A 19,218-nucleotide genomic window follows, 5' to 3' on the forward strand; every position below is an offset into this window, starting at 1 on the left:
TTAAAATAGGAAAAAACAACCTTCTCCTTAAAGGAGAGGAGAAAGGTTGTCATGGCAGTCACTATAAACTGCTGCCATGGCCAAAGCCCACGACCACAAGGCGCCATATCTCAAACTGCAACTGCCAAAGAGCAACCAAGACAAACCTGACTCCAAATATCCCCACCCTTTGAGGAAAACTGACCCAACCATCACGTCCAATACATGATTACAAAAACATGAAAGACTCACAATGGACAGACTTAGACATTGGTAGGTCTCGTAAAGCTTTCACCCATATGCAAGGATAAGCTAAAATACCCAATGTCAAAACCCTGAAACAGGAAACAATTAAAATCTGAAAGTCCAGCACCCAGTTTAACTGTATTCTCAGGGAGTTATGGCCACCATAAAAGCTACACTCCTGTCAATTTTTGGAGCTAAAACAACAGGTTTCCAAACCTGTGAAAAAAGTGGGGTAGATGGCCACAATCCCAGGAAAAGGGAAATGAGCACTGGAAGACAAAGAAAAGACCCATAGCTGATGGACCCAAAAACTACACAAGCTGCTGCTACTTGAAAAAACTGACTAGAGCCTGAGGCTAATTACTTTGAATCACGCATTATCTGCCATCCTATTTCTGAAAAGGGATCTCCTTTGACATCCTTCCTCACTTAAGAAAGGATATCACACCTCCACAAACGCTCCACGAGAAGGTCAACAGTGCTGCTGCTAATGGCATTGCAGTGCTGAATATTCAACCCTAAAAGAGTATGACCCATTTTTACAATGGCAGGTAAGCTCTTATCTGATATCATAGAGCAACCTGCAACCGAAAAGATCTGCAAATTGAGCTGGTTTGAACGAGCCAGAACCATGAGCCCAGAATCTGAGATAGCACATTTCGAGACATCAAGATCACTGAGCATTAAGCAGTTCTCAGCAATTGCAGTCAAACTTTCATCAGTAATTTTTCCACATCCATCAAGATTCAGAACCTCAAGAGTCCAACCATGCTGCTCAGTCAATGCTGAAACCACTTTGTCAGTTAAATTCACACAGCCACTAAGATTAACCTTCACCAAACCAGCCTCACAGTTCTCCAGCAATGGGATAAACCCAGCATCAGTCACTCCGTGAAGTCCACTCAATTCCAAATTCTGCAATTGGGGGCACAACTTACCCAACAGAGCCAAGCCGCCATCACCGAAACCTGGGCAGTTACGGATGGACAATGAACGCAGGGAATTGCAAGGAGGCACCTGAGGTAATCGCAGATTTAGTTCTCTAATGCCCATGCAGTTTACCAAAGAAAGGGCCTTCAATTTTGAACCAGAGTTCAAAAGGGAACCAAAAAACCCAAGTTGGGCGATCCTGTGGCACTCCTCCAACTGCAGGACCTCCAGTGATTGTGCAGCTTTTACAAATGAGACCAGTCCATTGTCGGATAAGAATACGCATTTCCGAAGGCAAAAGTGCCTTAAGTTTGGGCAACCCTTCCCCATAGCTTCAATCCCAGCATCTGTCACCCCTCGGCATGATGTAACTGCAAACGACTTCAACTTCTGCAAGCCATGACCATTACCCATGACCCAAAAGCCCCTCTCAGTCACATTTGGGAGGTTGGTGATGACAAGATCAGTAACTGCCTTACCATAGTGTCCAATAACAGCTAAAGATACATCAGTAATGTTCAAAGACTGGAGCTTCAACTTTGCCAGCACACATGTGGCTGAAGATACCAGACTTGCAATTCCTTGATCCCCAACAACTGGGCAGTCCTTGATTGAGATGGATTTCAGATTGTTGCAACATTGGCCAATGGCTTGCAGACCATCATTCCCAATATTTGCACAAGATTCTATGGTTAACTCAGTCAAATTAGGACAACTCTTCGCAATTGCAAGCAGACCCTTGTCAGAAATTGCAGGACACCCACAAAGATCGAGCTTCTCTAGCATGTGGCAGCCATTAGCAATCTCGAATAGACCTTCATTGCCAACAGAAGGCAAATTCCACAAGGAAAGAGCCCTCAAAGAAGGGCAACCACGGGCAATTGCTCTCAGGCCTACACTTGTTACCCCACGGCTCCCACGGATAGAAAGTTTGCCCAAACCTCCCCGACTAGAAGTTCCCACCGCAATAGCTGCAAGTCCAATATCTGTGGCCTTCTTCCCCTCCAAGCTCCTGGACAGATATCCATCATCCTCAATTTCCAGATCTTCAGCCTCACCATTCTTTTCAGCTGATTCATTCAACAACTGGGTAGTTTTCTTGCTGCAAAGTTCATCCCTGGACATATTGCTCAAAAGAGCAAGCCAGCGCTTTGAAACACAAGCACAGGCACTTCGTTCCTCCCCTCCAGGCAAACGCCTGAAGATTTCAAAGAGACACTCATCTGGCAGAACTTCAATAGATGCCTGCTTTTTCTGCTCAAACCTCTCTCCAACAAGAACAAATGGAGCACTGATGCGAGACCTCTTGCGAGAAGGAAAATACACATCCACATGGCGACCAAGGGACAAAAGTAGGCTTGCCTCCTTCGGGTTTGCGTATATTGGGCCCCCCGGGCAAAAATCATCATCTCCTGATAAACCAAAGAGAAAAACATCTCCGATCAATTCAAGAAACAAAATCTACAGATCAACTAAATTTGATATAAAATTAGCCTCAATATTCTAATAGATATGCAATAAGAAGTTCTAATAATACAATTAATATCTTTCTTCCTGCTACTACACGAGCAAACCCTTGCTTATCTAAAACGAAGAGAAATTACAGAAACTTAATGTGCTTCTAGCTTCTGGATTGGCAAGTCAAAATAAACCAACATGGTCAAAAGCAGTTGTTAATTACAACTTGCATCAACTGTCAACCGCATAGATCTGGAGGACTAAGATTATCATCTTCTGAATCCAAGTGGAGATATTGGACATCTACACTTCCAAAGCCAGTTACGGTAGACAATATTATGAATTCTATAATTACCAATCAGAGATGCTGATCTCCAATTTTTCCAGTTAGGATCTACCATAAGAAAAAACCTAGAGATATCGTGGCAAATTATTAAGTATTTAACAATTAATCATCAGGCTCAACCTTTCCATAATATCCAAGAAACGATATCGATTTAATTTTTTAACAAACCTGATCTACAAAGAAAAATCATTCAATCAACAAATATTTAAGATCCCACGTACGATCTACGTCATGGTATCGCATAAATCTGAGCTCTAAAGCTTTCAAAGCAACAAATAGCGAACACAATCCTCATAATACACATAAAAGCAAACAATCACGGCTCCTAATCCCGAAAAACAGGAAACCCATATAGTAACAGCAAAAAAGATCTCAAAAATAAGAAACCACATATCCGATCTACCAAAAGAGCTGGAAAAGCGGACATATCAGCTAAAATTTCACAAAAATAAGCTATATCTAAAATATTCCAAAGCTTACCAGCGAATCCAAAGAGCTTAGACATGGGAACAGCTCAAAAAACTCCGGGAGGTGAAATCCGCACCTTTTAGCAACAAGAAACCCTCCAAAGAGAGCAAAAAAGAGAAACGCAACCACAATAAAGGCTATCAAACCACGGTATAGAGCTTGAGAACACGAATGCATGAGAGAGATTAGAGCTCGAAGAACATGGAAACCCTATCAGATAGGGCAAAAAAAGGAGCAAAGGAGAGAGAGAGGAAGAGAGGAAAGAAGATAGAGAAAATGAATGACAGAGGTGAGCTGAGGTGGTCAGAAGCTTTATTGCAAGTGGAGTGTGGTTTGGGTACATGACAATACACGCAATGATTGCTCAAATGCAATGTATCTGAATAAAGAAGTGGGGTTTCTTTGTTATATTCTCCCACCCGCACCAGATTTAATACCGGAAACCATTTAGTGGTTTCGGTTTCCTCTTTGCTCTTGTATGGTTGTTTGGTTGCGATGTTACGTTTAGGCTTGTTTGTTTCTTGTGTTATGGTTAATTTTTGACTGTATTAGGGCTGCCCAAAATTAATATAACTTCATCCCTCTTATTTATTAAACACAATAACTAACCTAATCCCAAAAGTTAAATAATTTTTCATCCAGAAAATATTATTTTTACTGTTATATAAGGACTAAACAGTAAATAATTAATTAATTTTTATATCATAAGTAAATCATTAAAATATTCCTTTTTTAATAAAAAATTAAGTAATTAAAATTAAATTTCAAAAATTAATTAATATATTATCAAATTATAATTATGATAAAGTTACGAACAAAATAATTATTTAATTAGTTAAAATGGTTTCCAAGAAAAAATGGGGAAATACAGTGAATATTATGTTCCAATGTCATCCTACATCATATAAATATTTTATAATAAAAGGACAGCTGATAATAACTTATTCTTTTGTTTCTGTATAGGTACACCGTCCTTAAATTAAATGGCTCTCCTCTTCCCCAGCAATTTGGGCAATTCGGTGGAGGTAAAATATAAATGGATGTAAAATATTGAAAATGCCTTAGAATTTTTAAAATTTTTAAATTTATTTTATATCTTTCTAACTTAATTTTCACATTATTTTTTAAAGAAAATGAATAGTATTATTTTTTAAAATTTATCAAAGGATTTTATAGGAAATAATACTGCAGCTACACAATAGAGTAACTCTTTTCTTTACTTACCGAATTAGTAAAAACAATTGTGGTCGAAATATCTTAAACTTAAGACTCTCTATTTTTCATATTAGTAATAAAATCAATCAAACCACTACATGATTACCACGAATAATATCATTTTACACTCTTATTTTATTCCGTATCTCTTTTCAAACATAGCATCATTGTTATATACTACTAAGTATCCAATTTTGAAAATGTACTATCCTTGTCCTGCTCATATCAAATACGAATATTTTCTAAACCAGCTTAGATGCATATTAAATATTCCAAAAAATGTGTTTTATTTTTTATTTTTTTATTTTTAACAACACTTTGAAAACATTTTTAAAATATATTTTTAACATATTATTGATTTAAATTGCCGTATTTCGCGTCCATCTCATGTTATATTTGGTATCTACATTTGTGCCGGTGCCACCTTAATATTTATACTGATAAATGGAAATTATCTTTAATTGGAATTTATATATAAAATCAATTGGATTTTTTTAAAATTTGATTATGCATGTGCTCTCATATATCAATATATTATCAACTTGCCAAAATGTGTATAATCAAATCTGATTAATTAATTTTATATATTAAAAGGAGCATTAACAGAGAGATCATCGATCCAGTTGTGCATGTATATAGGAATATATATATATAATAGAATCAGAATCCAGGCATGCCGCATGTTACATTGGACTACTATTAAAATAATAGCCAACCACAATAATAAACAACGCTCTACATATATTAATTTCTCAATTACGAATATTAACATATATATACTAATGTTTTTAGCAGCAAGTGGTGGTCATCGGATGGATTTAGATGCATTTAAAAAAAAAAAAAAAAAAAAAAAGAAGACTCAGCTACACATAAACTGTATAAAAAAAATTTAACTGCATCCTTAATTTTTACTTTTTTTTTAAATAAAAAATTTTTTCTATTGAATTAAAATTATAGAATTAGATCCATCGAATGCTTATACTTATTGAATCATATATATTAAACATTTTAATTTTAAAAAAATATTTATCAAATGATCTATCGATTAAAAAGATTGAAATCATCATTTTGTGTCAAAAAAATTATGTAAAATTATATACTTATTAAATATTTATTCAGTAATTGAAAATTATTTAAATTATGTTCAATGAATGCAATTTTAAAAATTTATTGTATTTAATAAATATAATTTCAATAATCGGAGTAAATTTAAAAATTAATGGTACCATTAGAATTTTCTTGAAAAGGTTAGGTGTTAATTTAGGTACTGAGAAAAAAAAAATCAAATTACAATTGATTTTCTACCTAACCTAATCAATATTTTAACCTAATTAAATAAGCAGCCCATTAAAAAAGAAAATGATTAATTTTGCAAATTAGTCAAATTCTGAAATCCCAATTGGGTGGGAAGCCTTTTTGGGGGGAATTCTACAGCCCAGACCAGATTCTCTTGACCAGACTACTGTGACATATATTTAACTTCTTTTTTTTTTTTTTTTTTTTTGAAAATGATATATATATATATATATATATATATATTTAAAGCATCAAGTTTATAAATATAATAATTATATTATGTGAATTAATCCCATGATATCCATGAGCCCAATAGTAAATTTAAAATTAAAAAGATCCTAGAAATTGATGCAAACAGCTCACCAATTGCAAATGCATGCATAAGCACAAGCACATATGATAACTGCTCCATTTGACTATATTCTATTTCTAAAATGCCCACTTGCCTCTACGCATTAATTGGTTTTATTATATTGATTGTTACTTTTCACTAATTAATTAAATAAATAATCTAATTAGATATAATTAATCCAGTTGATTTGACATGGTCCAATACTTATTATATTTGAATCATTTTGCTCTGCTTTTAAATATTTAGGATTTTTCTTTAAAAAAATAAATTAAAAAAAATCTTTTGATACTTTGACATTTGATTTGCCTAAGAGGAACTCTTCGTACATCCATGGACTTTTTTGTGTACCTTTTTGTTTTATTTTTATTTTCATTTTCAGAAATGGATTTTTCTAAGACAAAGTCTTACATGGTAACCCTTGAAGCGGTCTTCCTCTTTGATTTTGATATCGCCCCCTTTATTTATTTATTTATTTATTTATTTTAGTTCGAAGCATTAAAAAAAAAGTTAAAGAAAAAATATTATAATTTTATTTATCCTCATTTTTTTTTCAAAAGAAAATCAAATAATTATGACAAAGAGAGCTATTTTATAATATTAGAATTGGGAAAAATGAATAATAGAAAAAATATTTATTGGTTGTATTATTAGAATGATTCTGTACAATAATAATAGCTACTTTTACGCGTAGAGGGAGACAATAGTAAATAAGGTAGCATAATGAGAATGATACGACGTAGTAGGTATATGCAACTACATAAATAAGCAAATTAGCATATAAATAAATAAATAAATAAATAAAAATAAATAAAAAGGAAGAGAAAACATTTAAAAGTCTCAGCTGTGATATTGTTGGGCGCATAGTGAGAAAGAGAAAGAGAAATGAGGAGCCTTTGTGCTTCTTTCTTGCTTATCAGCATCCATCATTTTTCAATTAATAAAGACTACCCCACACCCACTTGATGATTCCTTTCCAATTCAATGGTTCTGTGTTTTTATTATTTATTTATTTATATGTGTTTGAAGCAGACCATTGAAAAAAGAAACACGCTTTCACATTTCACTTTCAGCTATCACCACCCATTGCCATTTTACTATTTTCGAAAAATATGTTTTTTTAGGGTTTTTATGTAAACAAAATTTGTAAATTATAATGTAAAAGTTGATGGGTAGATGGTCCAAAATGGGCATATAATAAAACATGCGAAACACATGGTCACAGCCTAATAATCACATGGCCCATGCCTAAGGTCCAGTTACGAGGCTATGCCAATATATGGAATGGAGGCAATCAATTCCCATTTCTTCATATTCCAGATTCCATCTAAATTCAAATCACTCGTTTCCTTTAAGCTTTTGAGTCATCAATTATTCACTGTCACAGTATTTTTATTCAAAAATAATTTTCCTAAATTAAATAATAATTTTTCTTTATCTGGTCTTTTCAGTCTGAGCAGCCTTATTCTTCATTAACTATTTGTATTTATTAGAATCAAATCTTAATATTTATTCTTTTTTTTTTTTAAATGGAGTAGATTATTTACAATATATATAAATATTTTCCTTGAATTTGCAAGTCTTATGCTTGTAAAATGCATGGAAATTGGAGACAAAATCCAAGTAAGTTGATAACTTGCTAAGCAACTCTATTCAGGCAAATATTAGTATTCAGATAGAACAGCAAGCATACAGAAAAAGGGTAAAAGAAAGAGTTACAATTTTCCGCTCATGCAAAAGACCTAAAAGGAGGTAAAGAAAGGCTATAGAATCACCAGGATAGTACAAATAATTAAACATTAGTATAAACTCTATTCAGTACCAAAAGACTGAATGAGAGTTGAGACACTGGAGGAAGGATAGAGGACTTGTAGGATTTCCAGCTGTTCAGTCATACAAACCCTCCTGTTCCCAAACATCAACCAGAAAATCCACCATTTCCTGCCATTCACATCCCAGAAGAAGTAGGAAAATGAAGGAGCTGGCTTTGAACTCATAATACTACACTAAAATGGGCAGCAAGAAACTTACAGCAAGAGGGATAGGTCTGGGGAAAGGCTTGTTTGACCCTAGTAAGTTCTCATAAGTGGCATTCCACCTGCAAAACTTAGCAGCTCAAAGAAATGTTAAAAAACGCTGACAAAAATTGTCAGAGCAAAATTGCAAATAACAATATTTTGCTATAGAACAAATTGTTATGGGAGAGTTCAGGGTTCAATTTGATTCAGTTTGAAAGCTTTACATAAACCAAACGTACAATTGCTATTTACAAAAAATCAAGACCAAAACAAATCATGAAAGGCACTCAAACCAACCAAACTACGGATGGGGTTTGCTTCGATTTTACGGTTTGAGGGCAGTTTGAAAGAAGAAAAATTAAACTTCAAGCATAAAAACTAAACTTCAAACATACTATATTTGGAAACCAAAACAGAAAAACAAGAGGTAAATGCAGCATAAAAGTGGTGGGCAGGTATAATTTTAGGAAAAAGGTGGATATATCAATAGGACAAAAAATTGCACTGCAGGTTTTGTGATAAACTCAAAGTTTTACTGCAAAGCCTAAAGATAAAAAAAAGTATAATATAATTCATAAGTGGAAATGCTTAAAGCGCCTCAAGACCACATTGCCAACTGAAGGGGAAAAGGATATTTCACCTTATAGTGGGTTCTCGAACTTGTTTCTTGTTTGGAGACCTTTTATTTGCAAGCCACTGCTGCCTTGTTTGCTTCCAGAGAAGAAGACCTGTGCATTCAACAAAGTTTTAATCATTAAAAGCCATTTCATGCATGCATCAGCAAAGCAAGGAGAGAAAGTGAAAAAGTAAAAGAAATGCATAATACTTAGCACTGAAAAAGACAAAGTAATATAATCCTGAACACTAACAGGCAAGTAGAGGGAATCAATGTCCTAAGAGAGATGAACTAACACGGTCTAATTGAGAGTGCAGACTTGAATAACTAAGGGCACTGTCAGATTTGCGAAGAAAGGGAACGATTAGAATGGATAAATGAAGAATTTAGAGTTCAGAGAAAGTAATGCATCAAAGAAGTTAGCAGATAAGAACTTGCCATAGTTTACAAATTCAGAAGGATTGCTTGTGCTGCCAGCATTAGCAGAGGGATCAAAGGGCTGATTCAAGGCGCTGATTGATGAAGCACTTCTTTGGGATTGTACTCCACTATAGTCCATGTCACCTGCACTGGAACTCCAAAAATCGTCGGGTATGCTGTGTTGCTTTGCTCTTTCGTCTTTAATTCTCAGTCCCTTTGATGATTGATCAACCGCGTTAATTGTAGAAGGTTTAGCACAGCATCCAAAACAACCTCTGCTCTGTTACAAATCAGGTTTCACCATAAACATGATTACCACCAGTGATCAACAAATTAAACCTCATTTCAGCTATAGCAGCTTGATTGAAGACTGACAAGGTTCCACAAATTAAAAAAAGTGTGCTAGAAGAATAAAATCAAGCATTCTCATATTGAAACACAGTTTCGTTTGTTAAGCTATACGTCCTGGTGGGTCCTCCACCAGAAAAAAGGAGAAAAATATCAAGAAAAGAGAAAGTGGCAAACTAGAAAACTAATTCTAGTCTTGCAGCATGTTGTTAAGTGAAAAAAAATCCCAACGGCAATCACATCACATTCTTTGGCCCAAAAAGAAAATTACAAAGTATGATAGTCTACTAAGCAAGCCAAAAAAATATTTCATCAAAATATCTCCAATGCCAATATCCATTAAAACAAACAGAGCTTAGCATGACCAAAATCATCGCAAGGATATAAATTTCATCATCAAATTAAAAGTTATTATCTACTAGGTCTACGAAGACTGGAACCAAATTGTTCAATATATCATTTTTGACCCACAGAAAGCTAAAATTTCATAGATTAGCTGTCTCAGTGTGCATGTATGATATTTGTATCATAGTTGCTCCAAATTAGCTTAGCTGAAACAAAGTTCAATTGAAGCCAGGAAACAACACTACTGCTAAACAATGCGTGTATTCAGCAAAAAAAGAGAAGAAAAGAAAAGAACAGCCATCCTCTCTTGGCACATACTTAAAAAGACAAGAAATGGACAAAATTTCCGTACACTGAAAAGGGTCTTGCATTTGTTCTGAAGTGATTCCATGGTGACGAACAGAGCAGACCGGAAACAAGCACCAGAAAACAATACAAATGAACAGCAGGGATTCTTCTTAAAGCATCCCTCTGTTTGGGTAGAGAAACAACACCAAGAATACATGATACCAACAAAATCCTATGCTAAAGAATAATAGCCCAATCTATGGCATATCGGATTGACCATCACCTGAAGGAAAGAATGACAAATACAGAATAAAAAGCAGAGCATGTTTCTCTGTTCACTCCACTCAATCTCGCTTACAGAATAAGCAACACAAAAACATAAAAGATTCTAAACCAAGTGTAAAAGTAAACTTAGACTACAGTATTGATCATCCTTCTGTTTTAGTGATCCGGAGAGCTAAAGGACAATATTACAAGATAAATTTTTATAGGCGTTTGATCTTTTGTGATAAAGGCATAATTAATAAAAAAAAATTTCTCCAGAACCAAACAGAATTCATTAATGATATATAGTTCAAGAAACCGAAAAGCTTACCCCATGCATGCAATAAAATGACAGATCCAGGAAGGAGTAAATCTACAAATATGCATTTACAAGCGCCACGCAAGAGATGTTGATAATGAAACCCTAATTTTAGGGAGGAGAGACCTAACAATCCTGCACAGTAATCAAAACAACCCAATCAAATCCATTAAATAAACAAACCTTTTCAGTTAAAAACCTTTCCATTGAAATCTTCTGCTGACAATCAGAGAAAAGAATGACACAGAACTAAAAAAAAACAAAAAAACTAGCAAATACAAGAAATAGAAGTTGTTGTTGTTTCCTCAGAAAAATTTTCTTTTTTTTGTTAAAAAAAAAAAGGAAAATTAGGTGAGACCTCAAAAATGGCATGGTTGGAGATTATGGGTTCTTCTCTCCTTCCTTTGAAAAATTTGCTCTTTGGCTACTGTACTGATTCAACCAAAGAGATCTTCCTTCCTGTGTGCCTCCCTTTTAAGTTTTTACAGTAAAGTCAGTCTCTTTGTTGTGCAGTTGTTTCTCAAACAAATTTATTTGCTGCCCAGAAAAAGTCGGTAATTGGTATATAATATAGTGTTTATCTGTATAAGTTAAATAATCCGAATTTTTGGCACACCTGTTTCGTACTTTACGACTACCTGTTCTGGTTAACTGAGGGACATCATGGGGCCCAATGTTAAATACAGATCGTTGGTCATATCTACGGTTAAGATTATTTCCAAGATTCACTTCCGTTCATCCATTTCTTGATATAATTTATGAAAAGTTGTTGCTAAACAAAACATGAATGCTTCTGGGTAACGGCTGATTTAGTCCAATACAAGTAAATGAAATTCCTTTTCCAAAAAAATAAAAAAGAAATATTTGCAACCTAACCCATAAGAGCGATAGTGAGACCCACAATAAAACAATAATACAAAGAATTATTATTACTATTATTAATGTATTTGGTAAAGTGTGACAATGATTAAATTCAATAATTGTTCTTGCATTTGGTAATGGTTAATTATCATACAATGTGTTGCTGAAGCTAGGTGGTGAGAATTGGAGGAAGGAATTCAGATATGTTGCCAAGAATGCGAGCCTTGGTGTCAGGGAAATGCTCAAATCCTGGCAGAGTTGTAACAGTACCATTGTTGGTGATTTCAATGGGATAACGAAGAAGGTGACCTATAAGATCTTGATCAAAAACTTCACTTGAATAACTTTCCCAAAGTTCATCAGCAATCTTATTCACTAGTTGAATACATTCTTCACTTTCAGGATATTGAAAAGAGGGTTCTAAGAGTCCAAGGTGCTCATACCATAATGCCAATCTAAATCCATATATTTGACCCCTTGCTGGCTGTGCTGTTGCTAGATGATGAGGTTGAAATGCTCCCATTGCGATCTCTGAGTCTCTTGCACCATCCATTGACCTCTGGTTGATGTTGGCTGATCCGATGATTATGTACTCATCATCAACTATTTTCATATTTGGTATGAAAGAAAATGTTAATTTTACTCAGTTTTATGGAATTCAATATAATTAAACTAAATTTGAAATGATTATGTTATGATTATGTAAATATGAGTTGATCACTCACCGATCATCATTTTGGCATGAACATAGATCATGAAGCGACGAGCCTGTTGAGCTCTACTATAATCAGAATCAGGTTCTGGTGTTTCTGGAGGTGCATATTCTCCAATCTTCTTTGTCTCTCTGTTACCTAGGCAAAAAAATGATAAATATTCTCTAGGATTTGCTTTAATTCCATTCCTTTTAAGTGCTTCAGTAATATCATAATACATCATCTCCATTGTTCTTCTTTGCCAATCTAGAATTGCTTGAACTGAATCACTCTCAGGAATACCTTCAGGCCACATTGGAATCACAATGTAAACTGTAAACCTTTCTCCTGCATCTATTTTACTAACTATTTTTAATGATAGCTCTTTCGGAATAAGATGCAAGGCATTGATGTCCTCATCTCTTATATCTTTTGATTTCCAATCAAATGAGCTTCCAATGAAATACTGATTTTCTATGTAGATAAAATTCTTTGCCCGCCGAATTGCATTTATATAAGCATCTTGAATGCTTCTATCAATGATGTTGTCTTTTCCACTTACAAGGCCAACTGCAGCTGCATCTTCAGGCCTTTCAGGAAAGCCAACAACAGCACCACCATCAATGGAACGAAATAATTGAACATTCCATGTCTCTGTGTCTGCAGATTGCAACACAGGCAATAGCCGAATTATGTTTGCTTCAAGTTCATATTGTGGAATCAGAAACTTTTCTCCAACTTGCTTTTTCCACCTCTGTTCAAAATTGTAAAGAACATCCCAAGCTACGGGCCCTTCTAGCTTACAATGAATATCATGCCAAGGCTCTCTTGGACCGCCTTTATTGATCGATGCGCCTTCAAAGTTTCGTTGATGAAAGTCATCATGATGGATTGAGTTCAAAGTCTTGAATAGAGGATGATCTTGTGTATCATATCTTCCATCACATAAATCAATGCCTCCAATAAAACTGACAATTCTTCTTTTATTCGATGTGTCGTCAGGCATTTCACAGTCAACAACAACTGTTTTCTGATGGTGAGTAAACATAGTAGAGATTGCAAATCCTTGAACTTTGCTTCTTCCATCATCAGGATTTCGAGGGCGCAAAACGCAATGCACTTTTGTGTTCTTGAAATAGATCTTAGTTTCTTGACCATGGGTTGCCATCAGACCATCCTTTTTTAGGTGCTTAACAGAAGTTCTATCTTTCCAAACTAACACAAGAACTGTAACACCTTCATCAGCTTTTTTCTTCAGTAACTCTCCAAGTTTGACCTCTCCTCCTGGTTTAGGCCTATAAGGATCTCTTACCAGAGTTATTTCAGTATTCACAGACCAACCAGTTATGTAAATCAAATGCTTAGCATTACTAATAGCATCAAAAATTTCTTCCCAGCATCGATGAGCTTCGTAGCTTTTTCCTCCTAAGAGAATTCTGGGAATGAAACTGTTAGGAACATGAGCATCCTGATATAAAGTAACACGACAACCATGTCTTTGATTAAAGAATGTGTAAGGAACTCCATCGTATCGCGGATTTTTTATTCCTTGAGACCAATTAGTGTCTTGTGTGGCACTAAAATATTGCAGCTTGACGTGAATCTTGGAGCCAATGGGATTGTGTAGTTCATCCAATATCTCGACCCATCGGTCTATTATATACCCTTTGATGACATCTTCAACTGGGATATAAGCTCTGCCAATTAATGTTGCCCCAGCAAGTTGATCATCTTTCACTGTGAATATTACATTTGAGATCAGATGGGCACAGTATATGTGGAAAGACTCGAACCATTGGGGGTTATAAGGTTGATTTGTTATCATTCTTGTTCTTCCAACTCTTGCCTTGTCAAGATCAACTGTTGCATACAGTTTAGAACAAACTATCTGGAAAACAAATTTAATGATAATTGTCACATTGGAAGAAGAAAAAAATTGTTTATGAGAGATATTTTTCAGTGCAAGAAAAGAAGAAAGGATTACCTCAGGTCTACAAAGCACCATTCTTTTCATTTTGGATAGAAATCTTTTTCCACAATTTTGCTGTCCAATACCCTCCAAATTTTAAGGAAATAAAACACAAAAGTAAAACGGGTTAAGGGATTGAAAAAATCTATAATTACATTAAATTGCAATTTGGAATCGGACGATAGCTTGAAAATATTATTATTATTATTATTATTATTATTATTGTTGCTGCTGCTTTATGCCTTGTCTTTCTATCCTGAGCTTAAAGCCATCGCTAAAACGTGGGCCTCGATGGGCCCATTTTCTTCCTTAGACTAACAAGCAGTGGATCTCGACGGCACAAGATCCAGCAAAACATCACAAGCAACTAAGCAAAAACAAAATTATTATTTTTTTATTTCATTAGGAGGCACGATGAATTGCAATAATATTTATGATTTATGGCCAAGTAATAAAGATAAAACCAATGAAAATTTTTATGGCTGAGAAAATTCGAACCGAAGACCTTCTACTTCTCGTATTAGTGATTAGAGAGAAGATGAATAAAAAAAATTGCCAATAATTTAATTTCTCAAATTGTGATATTCTGTTCTAGACTAAAGATAAAGAAAAAAGGATAGAGGATAAAAAATTATTAGGAAGCAACACCTATTCACCCACTAACTTCTAATCAGAATTAAAGGCCAACAAGAAAAATCTTTTGTTATCGTGTGATCTAGCATTTTGGGATTCTTATAATTTTTTTTTTTTCAATTCATATAATCAAGTGACATTTCATTCTTGAAATCTCGATTAGTCTCACAGTCTCATTCATTTTTCTACATCTCAAAAAGAACCAAGATGGAAATATAAAGAAAATTATATATCTTGTAATTTTTCAATTCTTGAAAAAAAAAAGAAAGAAAAAAAGAAAAAGAACGCATGCACTTACCTCACTGAACAAATTGAATCCACAGCCATTTTGAATTATATCAATCTCAAATACTGTCACAAAAAGAGTCCCATGAAGCAAACGTGGCATTCTTTTCAATCTTTGTAATTAATCACCGGAGCAGAAAGGGGTAAAAATATGCCTGTAAGAATTGCAACATCCACAAGAAGAAAGGTTCGCTAGCATATAGCACCAACCCTAATTCAAGAAATAAGTAAAAGAGTTGCAGTAGTAAGATTCAATACTTGGAGATGGCGATGACAAACCTTGTGGAGAAATCTGGTGTACTGTTAAGAGATTCAAGATAAGTTTTTATCATTATTTATAGATATGGAGAGAGAAAAATAGAATATCATGCATTTTGAAGATGAAGGAAGAGATATATTTCTCAATAGGGTTCAAGTTAGAATCAATTCCCGCCTTTGCTTCCTTGGATTTCAAGTGTCAAGCCATTGTAATGTAATTCCACTTTATAGTTTTGTTATGAATTTCAATGGAATATTCTTTATGGAACTCTCCGGTCTCTGAAATCCACAATTTGAATTCATATCGGGTAGGTGCACTGGCTTGACTAATTTGAATTATTTTTTTTAATTTAATCATCCTCCCGATTGTTTAAAGGACTCTATACATAGAGCTTAAACTTAAGACTTTTGGTTAAAGGAGAAGGAATCTCGGACTCTATACATAGAGCTTAAACATAAGACTTTTGGTTAAAGGAGAAAGAATCTCTGTTATTTCATCTCACCTTTCGGTATAGAGTTAAGTTTTTCTTGATAATTAAGGTTTGAATCGAAGATATATTCCTCTTTAGGCCCTGAATCTTCTATTAATAACTCCGACTAAATGGGCTTCATAATATCCACTAAAGATTGAATTGGGCTTCTGATTCAAGACACTACAAAAAGAAGTTTTCGAAGCAAGTTGGGCCCAGCATATCATGTACGAAATGGAGAAAAAATTCTAATGGGCTTAAGGTGACACCGAAGATGAAAAGGACATATCAAGAAGGGGATCATGGTTATAATTTGTGCAGATTAATGAGGCAAAGAAGCAGAACCACATCTGACCTGAATTTATATTTTCTAAAAAAAAAAAAAATTAAGCACCACTAAATTAGTCTCCTTATAAATATGCATAACCAGAAGGTTGACATTCATTAATAAATCCAAAAGCTTCAGACAGTCCAACAAATTAATTAATTTAAAAGACGAAATAGAGGACTTAGTCTTCTTCTCCAAACAAAAAACATATGTATTTGTTCATCAATGGTTTTTTTCAAGTCAATCAACTTCCAACTGAAAGAGAGACTTTCTTCTATGTATTTATTCTTATGGAACTCCAAAAATCGTCGGGTATGCTGTGTTGCTTTGCTCTTTCGTCTTTAATTCTCAGTCCCTTTGATGATTGATCAACCGCGTTAATTGTAGAAGGTTTAGCACAGCATCCAAAACAACCTCTGCTCTGTTACAAATCAGGTTTCACCATAAACATGATTACCACCAGTGATCAACAAATTAAACCTCATTTCAGCTATAGCAGCTTGATTGAAGACTGAAAAGGTTCCACAAATTAAAAAAAGTGTGCTAGAAGAATAAAATCAAGCATTCTCATATTGAAACACAGTTTCGTTTGTTAAGCTATACGTCCTGGTGGGTCCTCCACCAGAAAAAAAGGAGAAAAATATCAAGAAAAGAGAAAGTGGCAAACTAGAAAACTAATTCTAGTCTTGCAGCATGTTGTTAAGTGAAAAAAAATCCCAACGGCAATCACATCACATTCTTTGGCCCAAAAAGAAAATTACAAAGTATGATAGTCTACTAAGCAAGCCAAAAAAATATTTCATTAAAATATCTCCAATGCCAATATCCATTAAAACAAACAGAGCTTAGCATGATCAAAATCATCGCAAGGATATAAATTTCATCATCAAATTAAAAGTTATTATCTACTAGGTCTACGAAGACTGGAACCAAATTGTTCAATATATCATTTTTGACCCAAAGAAAGCTAAAATTTCATAGATTAGCTGCCTCAGTGTGCATGTATGATATTTGTATCATAGTTGCTCCAAATTAGCTTAGCTGAAACAAAGTTCAATTGAAGCCAGGAAACAACACTACTGCTAAACAATGCGTGTATTCAGCAAAAAAAGAAAAGAAAAGAAAAGAACAGCCATCCTCTCTTGGCACATACTTAAAAAGACAAGAAATGGACAAAATTTCCGTACACTGAAAAGGGTCTTGCATTTGTTCTGAAGTGATTCCATGGTGACGAACATAGCAGACCGGAAACAAGCACCAGAAAACAATACAAATGAACAGCAGGGATTCTTCTTAAAGCATCCCTCTGTTTGGGTAGAGAAACAACACCAAGAATACATGATACCAACAAAATCCTATGCTAAAGAATAATAGCCCAATCTATGGCATATCGGATTGACCATCACCTGAAGGAAAGAATGACAAATACAGAATAAAAAGCAGAGCATGTTTCTCTGTTCACTCCACTCAATCTCGCTTACAGAATAAGCAACACAAAAACATAAAAGATTCTAAACCAAGTGTAAAAGTAAACTTAGACTACAGTATTGATCATCCTTCTGTTTTAGTGATCCGGAGAGCTAAAGGACAATATTACAAGATAAATTTTTATAGGCGTTTGATCTTTTGTGATAAAGGCATAATTAATAAAAAAAAATTTCTCCAGAACCAAACAGAATTCATTAATGATATATAGTTCAAGAAACCGAAAAGCTTACCCCATGCATGCAATAAAATGACAGATCCAGGAAGGAGTAAATCTACAAATATGCATTTACAAGCGCCACGCAAGAGATGTTGATAATGAAACCCTAATTTTGGGGAGGAGTGACCTAACAATCCTGCACAGTAATCAAAACAACCCAATCAAATCCATTAAATAAACAAACTTTTTCAGTTAAAAACCTTTCCATTGAAATCTTCTGCTGACAATCAGAGAAAAGAATGACACAGAACTAAAAAAAAACAAAAAAACTAGCAAATACAAGAAATAGAAGTTGTTGTTGTTTCCTCAGAAAAATTTTCTTTTTTTTGTTAAAAAAAAAAAGGAAAATTAGGTGAGACCTCAAAAATGGCATGGTTGGAGATTATGGGTTCTTCTCTCCTTCCTTTGAAAAATTTGCTCTTTGGCTACTGTACTGATTCAACCAAAGAGATCTTCCTTCCTGTGTGCCTCCCTTTTAAGTTTTTACAGTAAAGTCAGTCTCTTTGTTGTGCAGTTGTTTCTCAAACAAATTTATTTGCTGCCCAGAAAAAGTCGGTAATTGGTATATAATATAGTGTTTATCTGTATAAGTTAAATAATCCGAATTTTTGGCACACCTGTTTCGTACTTCACGACTACCTGTTCTGGTTAACTGAGGGACATCATGGGGCCCAATGTTAAATACAGATCGTTGGTCATATCTACGGTTAAGATTATTTCCAAGATTCACTTCCGTTCATCCATTTCTTGATATAATTTATGAAAAGTTGTTGCTAAACAAAACATGAATGCTTCTGGGTAACGGCTGATTTAGTCCAATACAAGTAAATGAAATTCCTTTTCCAAAAAAATAAAAAAGAAATATTTGCAACCTAACCCATAAGAGCGATAGTGAGACCCACAATAAAACAATAATACAAAGAATTATTATTACTATTATTAATGTATTTGGTAAAGTGTGACAATGATTAAATTCAATAATTGTTCTTGCATTTGGTAATGGTTAATTATCATACAATGTGTTGCTGAAGCTAGGTGGTGAGAATTGGAGGAAGGAATTCAGATATGTTGCCAAGAATGCGAGCTTTGGTGTCAGGGAAATGCTCAAATCC

General features: G+C 34.4%; 4 protein-coding genes and 1 long non-coding RNA gene across 9 annotated transcripts in view; 1 reads left to right on the plus strand and 4 right to left on the minus strand.

The window, feature by feature from the left end:
• Positions 1 to 444: 444 nt before the first annotated feature.
• EBF1 (EIN3-binding F box protein 1) lies at positions 445 to 3,711 on the minus strand. The gene is made up of 2 exons (XM_012221172.4): positions 3,440 to 3,711; positions 445 to 2,567 (listed from the first exon to the last, which is right to left on the minus strand). Exons 1-2 carry the CDS (start codon positions 3,462 to 3,464, stop codon positions 655 to 657), a joined length of 1,938 nt encoding a protein of 645 aa, XP_012076562.1. The 5' UTR covers positions 3,465 to 3,711; the 3' UTR covers positions 445 to 654.
• A 4,200-nt stretch (positions 3,712 to 7,911) lies between these two features.
• LOC105637641 (uncharacterized) lies at positions 7,912 to 11,491 on the minus strand. Of its 3 annotated transcripts, none has more exons than XM_089725167.1 (6): positions 11,264 to 11,491; positions 10,918 to 11,040; positions 9,360 to 9,621; positions 8,946 to 9,033; positions 8,319 to 8,385; positions 7,912 to 8,228 (listed from the first exon to the last, which is right to left on the minus strand). In XM_089725167.1, exons 2-6 carry the CDS (start codon positions 10,924 to 10,926, stop codon positions 8,175 to 8,177), a joined length of 480 nt encoding a protein of 159 aa, XP_089581293.1. In that variant the 5' UTR covers positions 10,927 to 11,040; positions 11,264 to 11,491; the 3' UTR covers positions 7,912 to 8,174. The 3 variants fall into 3 exon arrangements, with proteins under 3 accessions (XP_089581293.1, XP_089581292.1, XP_089581291.1); XM_089725166.1 differs by having other exon boundaries at positions 9,360 to 9,616; positions 11,264 to 11,486; XM_089725165.1 differs by lacking the exon at positions 11,264 to 11,491 and adding an exon at positions 10,387 to 10,605.
• A 317-nt stretch (positions 11,492 to 11,808) lies between these two features.
• On the minus strand, positions 11,809 to 15,662 carry LOC105650591 (phospholipase D alpha 1-like). The gene is made up of 4 exons (XM_089725164.1): positions 15,359 to 15,662; positions 14,443 to 14,514; positions 12,492 to 14,346; positions 11,809 to 12,369 (listed from the first exon to the last, which is right to left on the minus strand). Exons 1-4 carry the CDS (start codon positions 15,446 to 15,448, stop codon positions 11,936 to 11,938), a joined length of 2,451 nt encoding a protein of 816 aa, XP_089581290.1. The 5' UTR covers positions 15,449 to 15,662; the 3' UTR covers positions 11,809 to 11,935.
• Positions 11,932 to 12,461, plus strand: LOC149493961 (uncharacterized). The gene is made up of 2 exons (XR_016322194.1): positions 11,932 to 12,070; positions 12,169 to 12,461. It is a non-coding gene; the product is annotated as an uncharacterized LOC149493961 (long non-coding RNA).
• Positions 15,663 to 16,474: 812 nt separating the features above from the next.
• The window catches only part of LOC105637642 (phospholipase D alpha 1), a 6,338-nt gene continuing 3,594 nt past the window's right edge, over positions 16,475 to 19,218 (minus strand). The window contains exons 1-4 of one of the 3 annotated variants that reach the window (XR_016322192.1): positions 18,746 to 18,760; positions 18,466 to 18,644; positions 18,120 to 18,242; positions 16,475 to 16,822 (exon numbers count right to left, since the gene is read on the minus strand). Coding sequence is in view for 1 of the 3 variants with exons in the window: in XM_089725168.1 (XP_089581294.1) it covers positions 19,138 to 19,218 (81 nt within the window). In the remaining 2 variants the exon portion in view is untranslated. Of the gene's footprint in view, positions 16,823 to 18,119; positions 18,243 to 18,465; positions 18,703 to 18,723 lie in introns of those variants that run through there. The other 2 variants (XM_089725168.1, XR_016322193.1) reach the window with 2 other exon arrangements.

This window comes from Jatropha curcas, chromosome 8, assembly GCF_041381405.1.
Source record: "Jatropha curcas cultivar XTBG-Jc1 chromosome 8, XTBG_Jcur_1.0, whole genome shotgun sequence".
Taxonomy (NCBI): Eukaryota; Viridiplantae; Streptophyta; class Magnoliopsida; order Malpighiales; family Euphorbiaceae; genus Jatropha; species Jatropha curcas.

What these genes read in the sequence shown, in the direction of transcription:
- EBF1 (XM_012221172.4), bottom strand. Translation starts at nt 3,464, where the DNA reads ATGTCTAAGCTCTTTGGATTCGCTG. An exon ending in TAAGCTCTTTGGATTCGCTG is followed by an intron (nt 2,568 to 3,439) that starts GTAAGCTTTGGA and finishes TTGGTTTATCAG; the next exon opens with GAGATGATGATTTTTGCCCG.
- LOC105637641 (XM_089725165.1), bottom strand. Translation starts at nt 10,539, where the DNA reads ATGTATTCTTGGTGTTGTTTCTCTACCCAAACAGAGGGATGCTTTAAG. An exon ending in AATGCAAGACCCTTTTCAGT is followed by an intron (nt 9,622 to 10,386) that starts GTACGGAAATTT and finishes GATTTGTAACAG; the next exon opens with AGCAGAGGTTGTTTTGGATG. An exon ending in TTCTGAATTTGTAAACTATG is followed by an intron (nt 9,034 to 9,359) that starts GCAAGTTCTTAT and finishes TTGAATGCACAG; the next exon opens with GTCTTCTTCTCTGGAAGCAA.
- LOC105650591 (XM_089725164.1), bottom strand. Translation starts at nt 15,448, where the DNA reads ATGCCACGTTTGCTTCATGGGACTCTTTTTGTGACAGTATTTGAGATT. An exon ending in GATTCAATTTGTTCAGTGAG is followed by an intron (nt 14,515 to 15,358) that starts GTAAGTGCATGC and finishes TAAAATTTGGAG; the next exon opens with GGTATTGGACAGCAAAATTG. An exon ending in TCATGCCAAAATGATGATCG is followed by an intron (nt 12,370 to 12,491) that starts GTGAGTGATCAA and finishes ATATGAAAATAG; the next exon opens with TTGATGATGAGTACATAATC.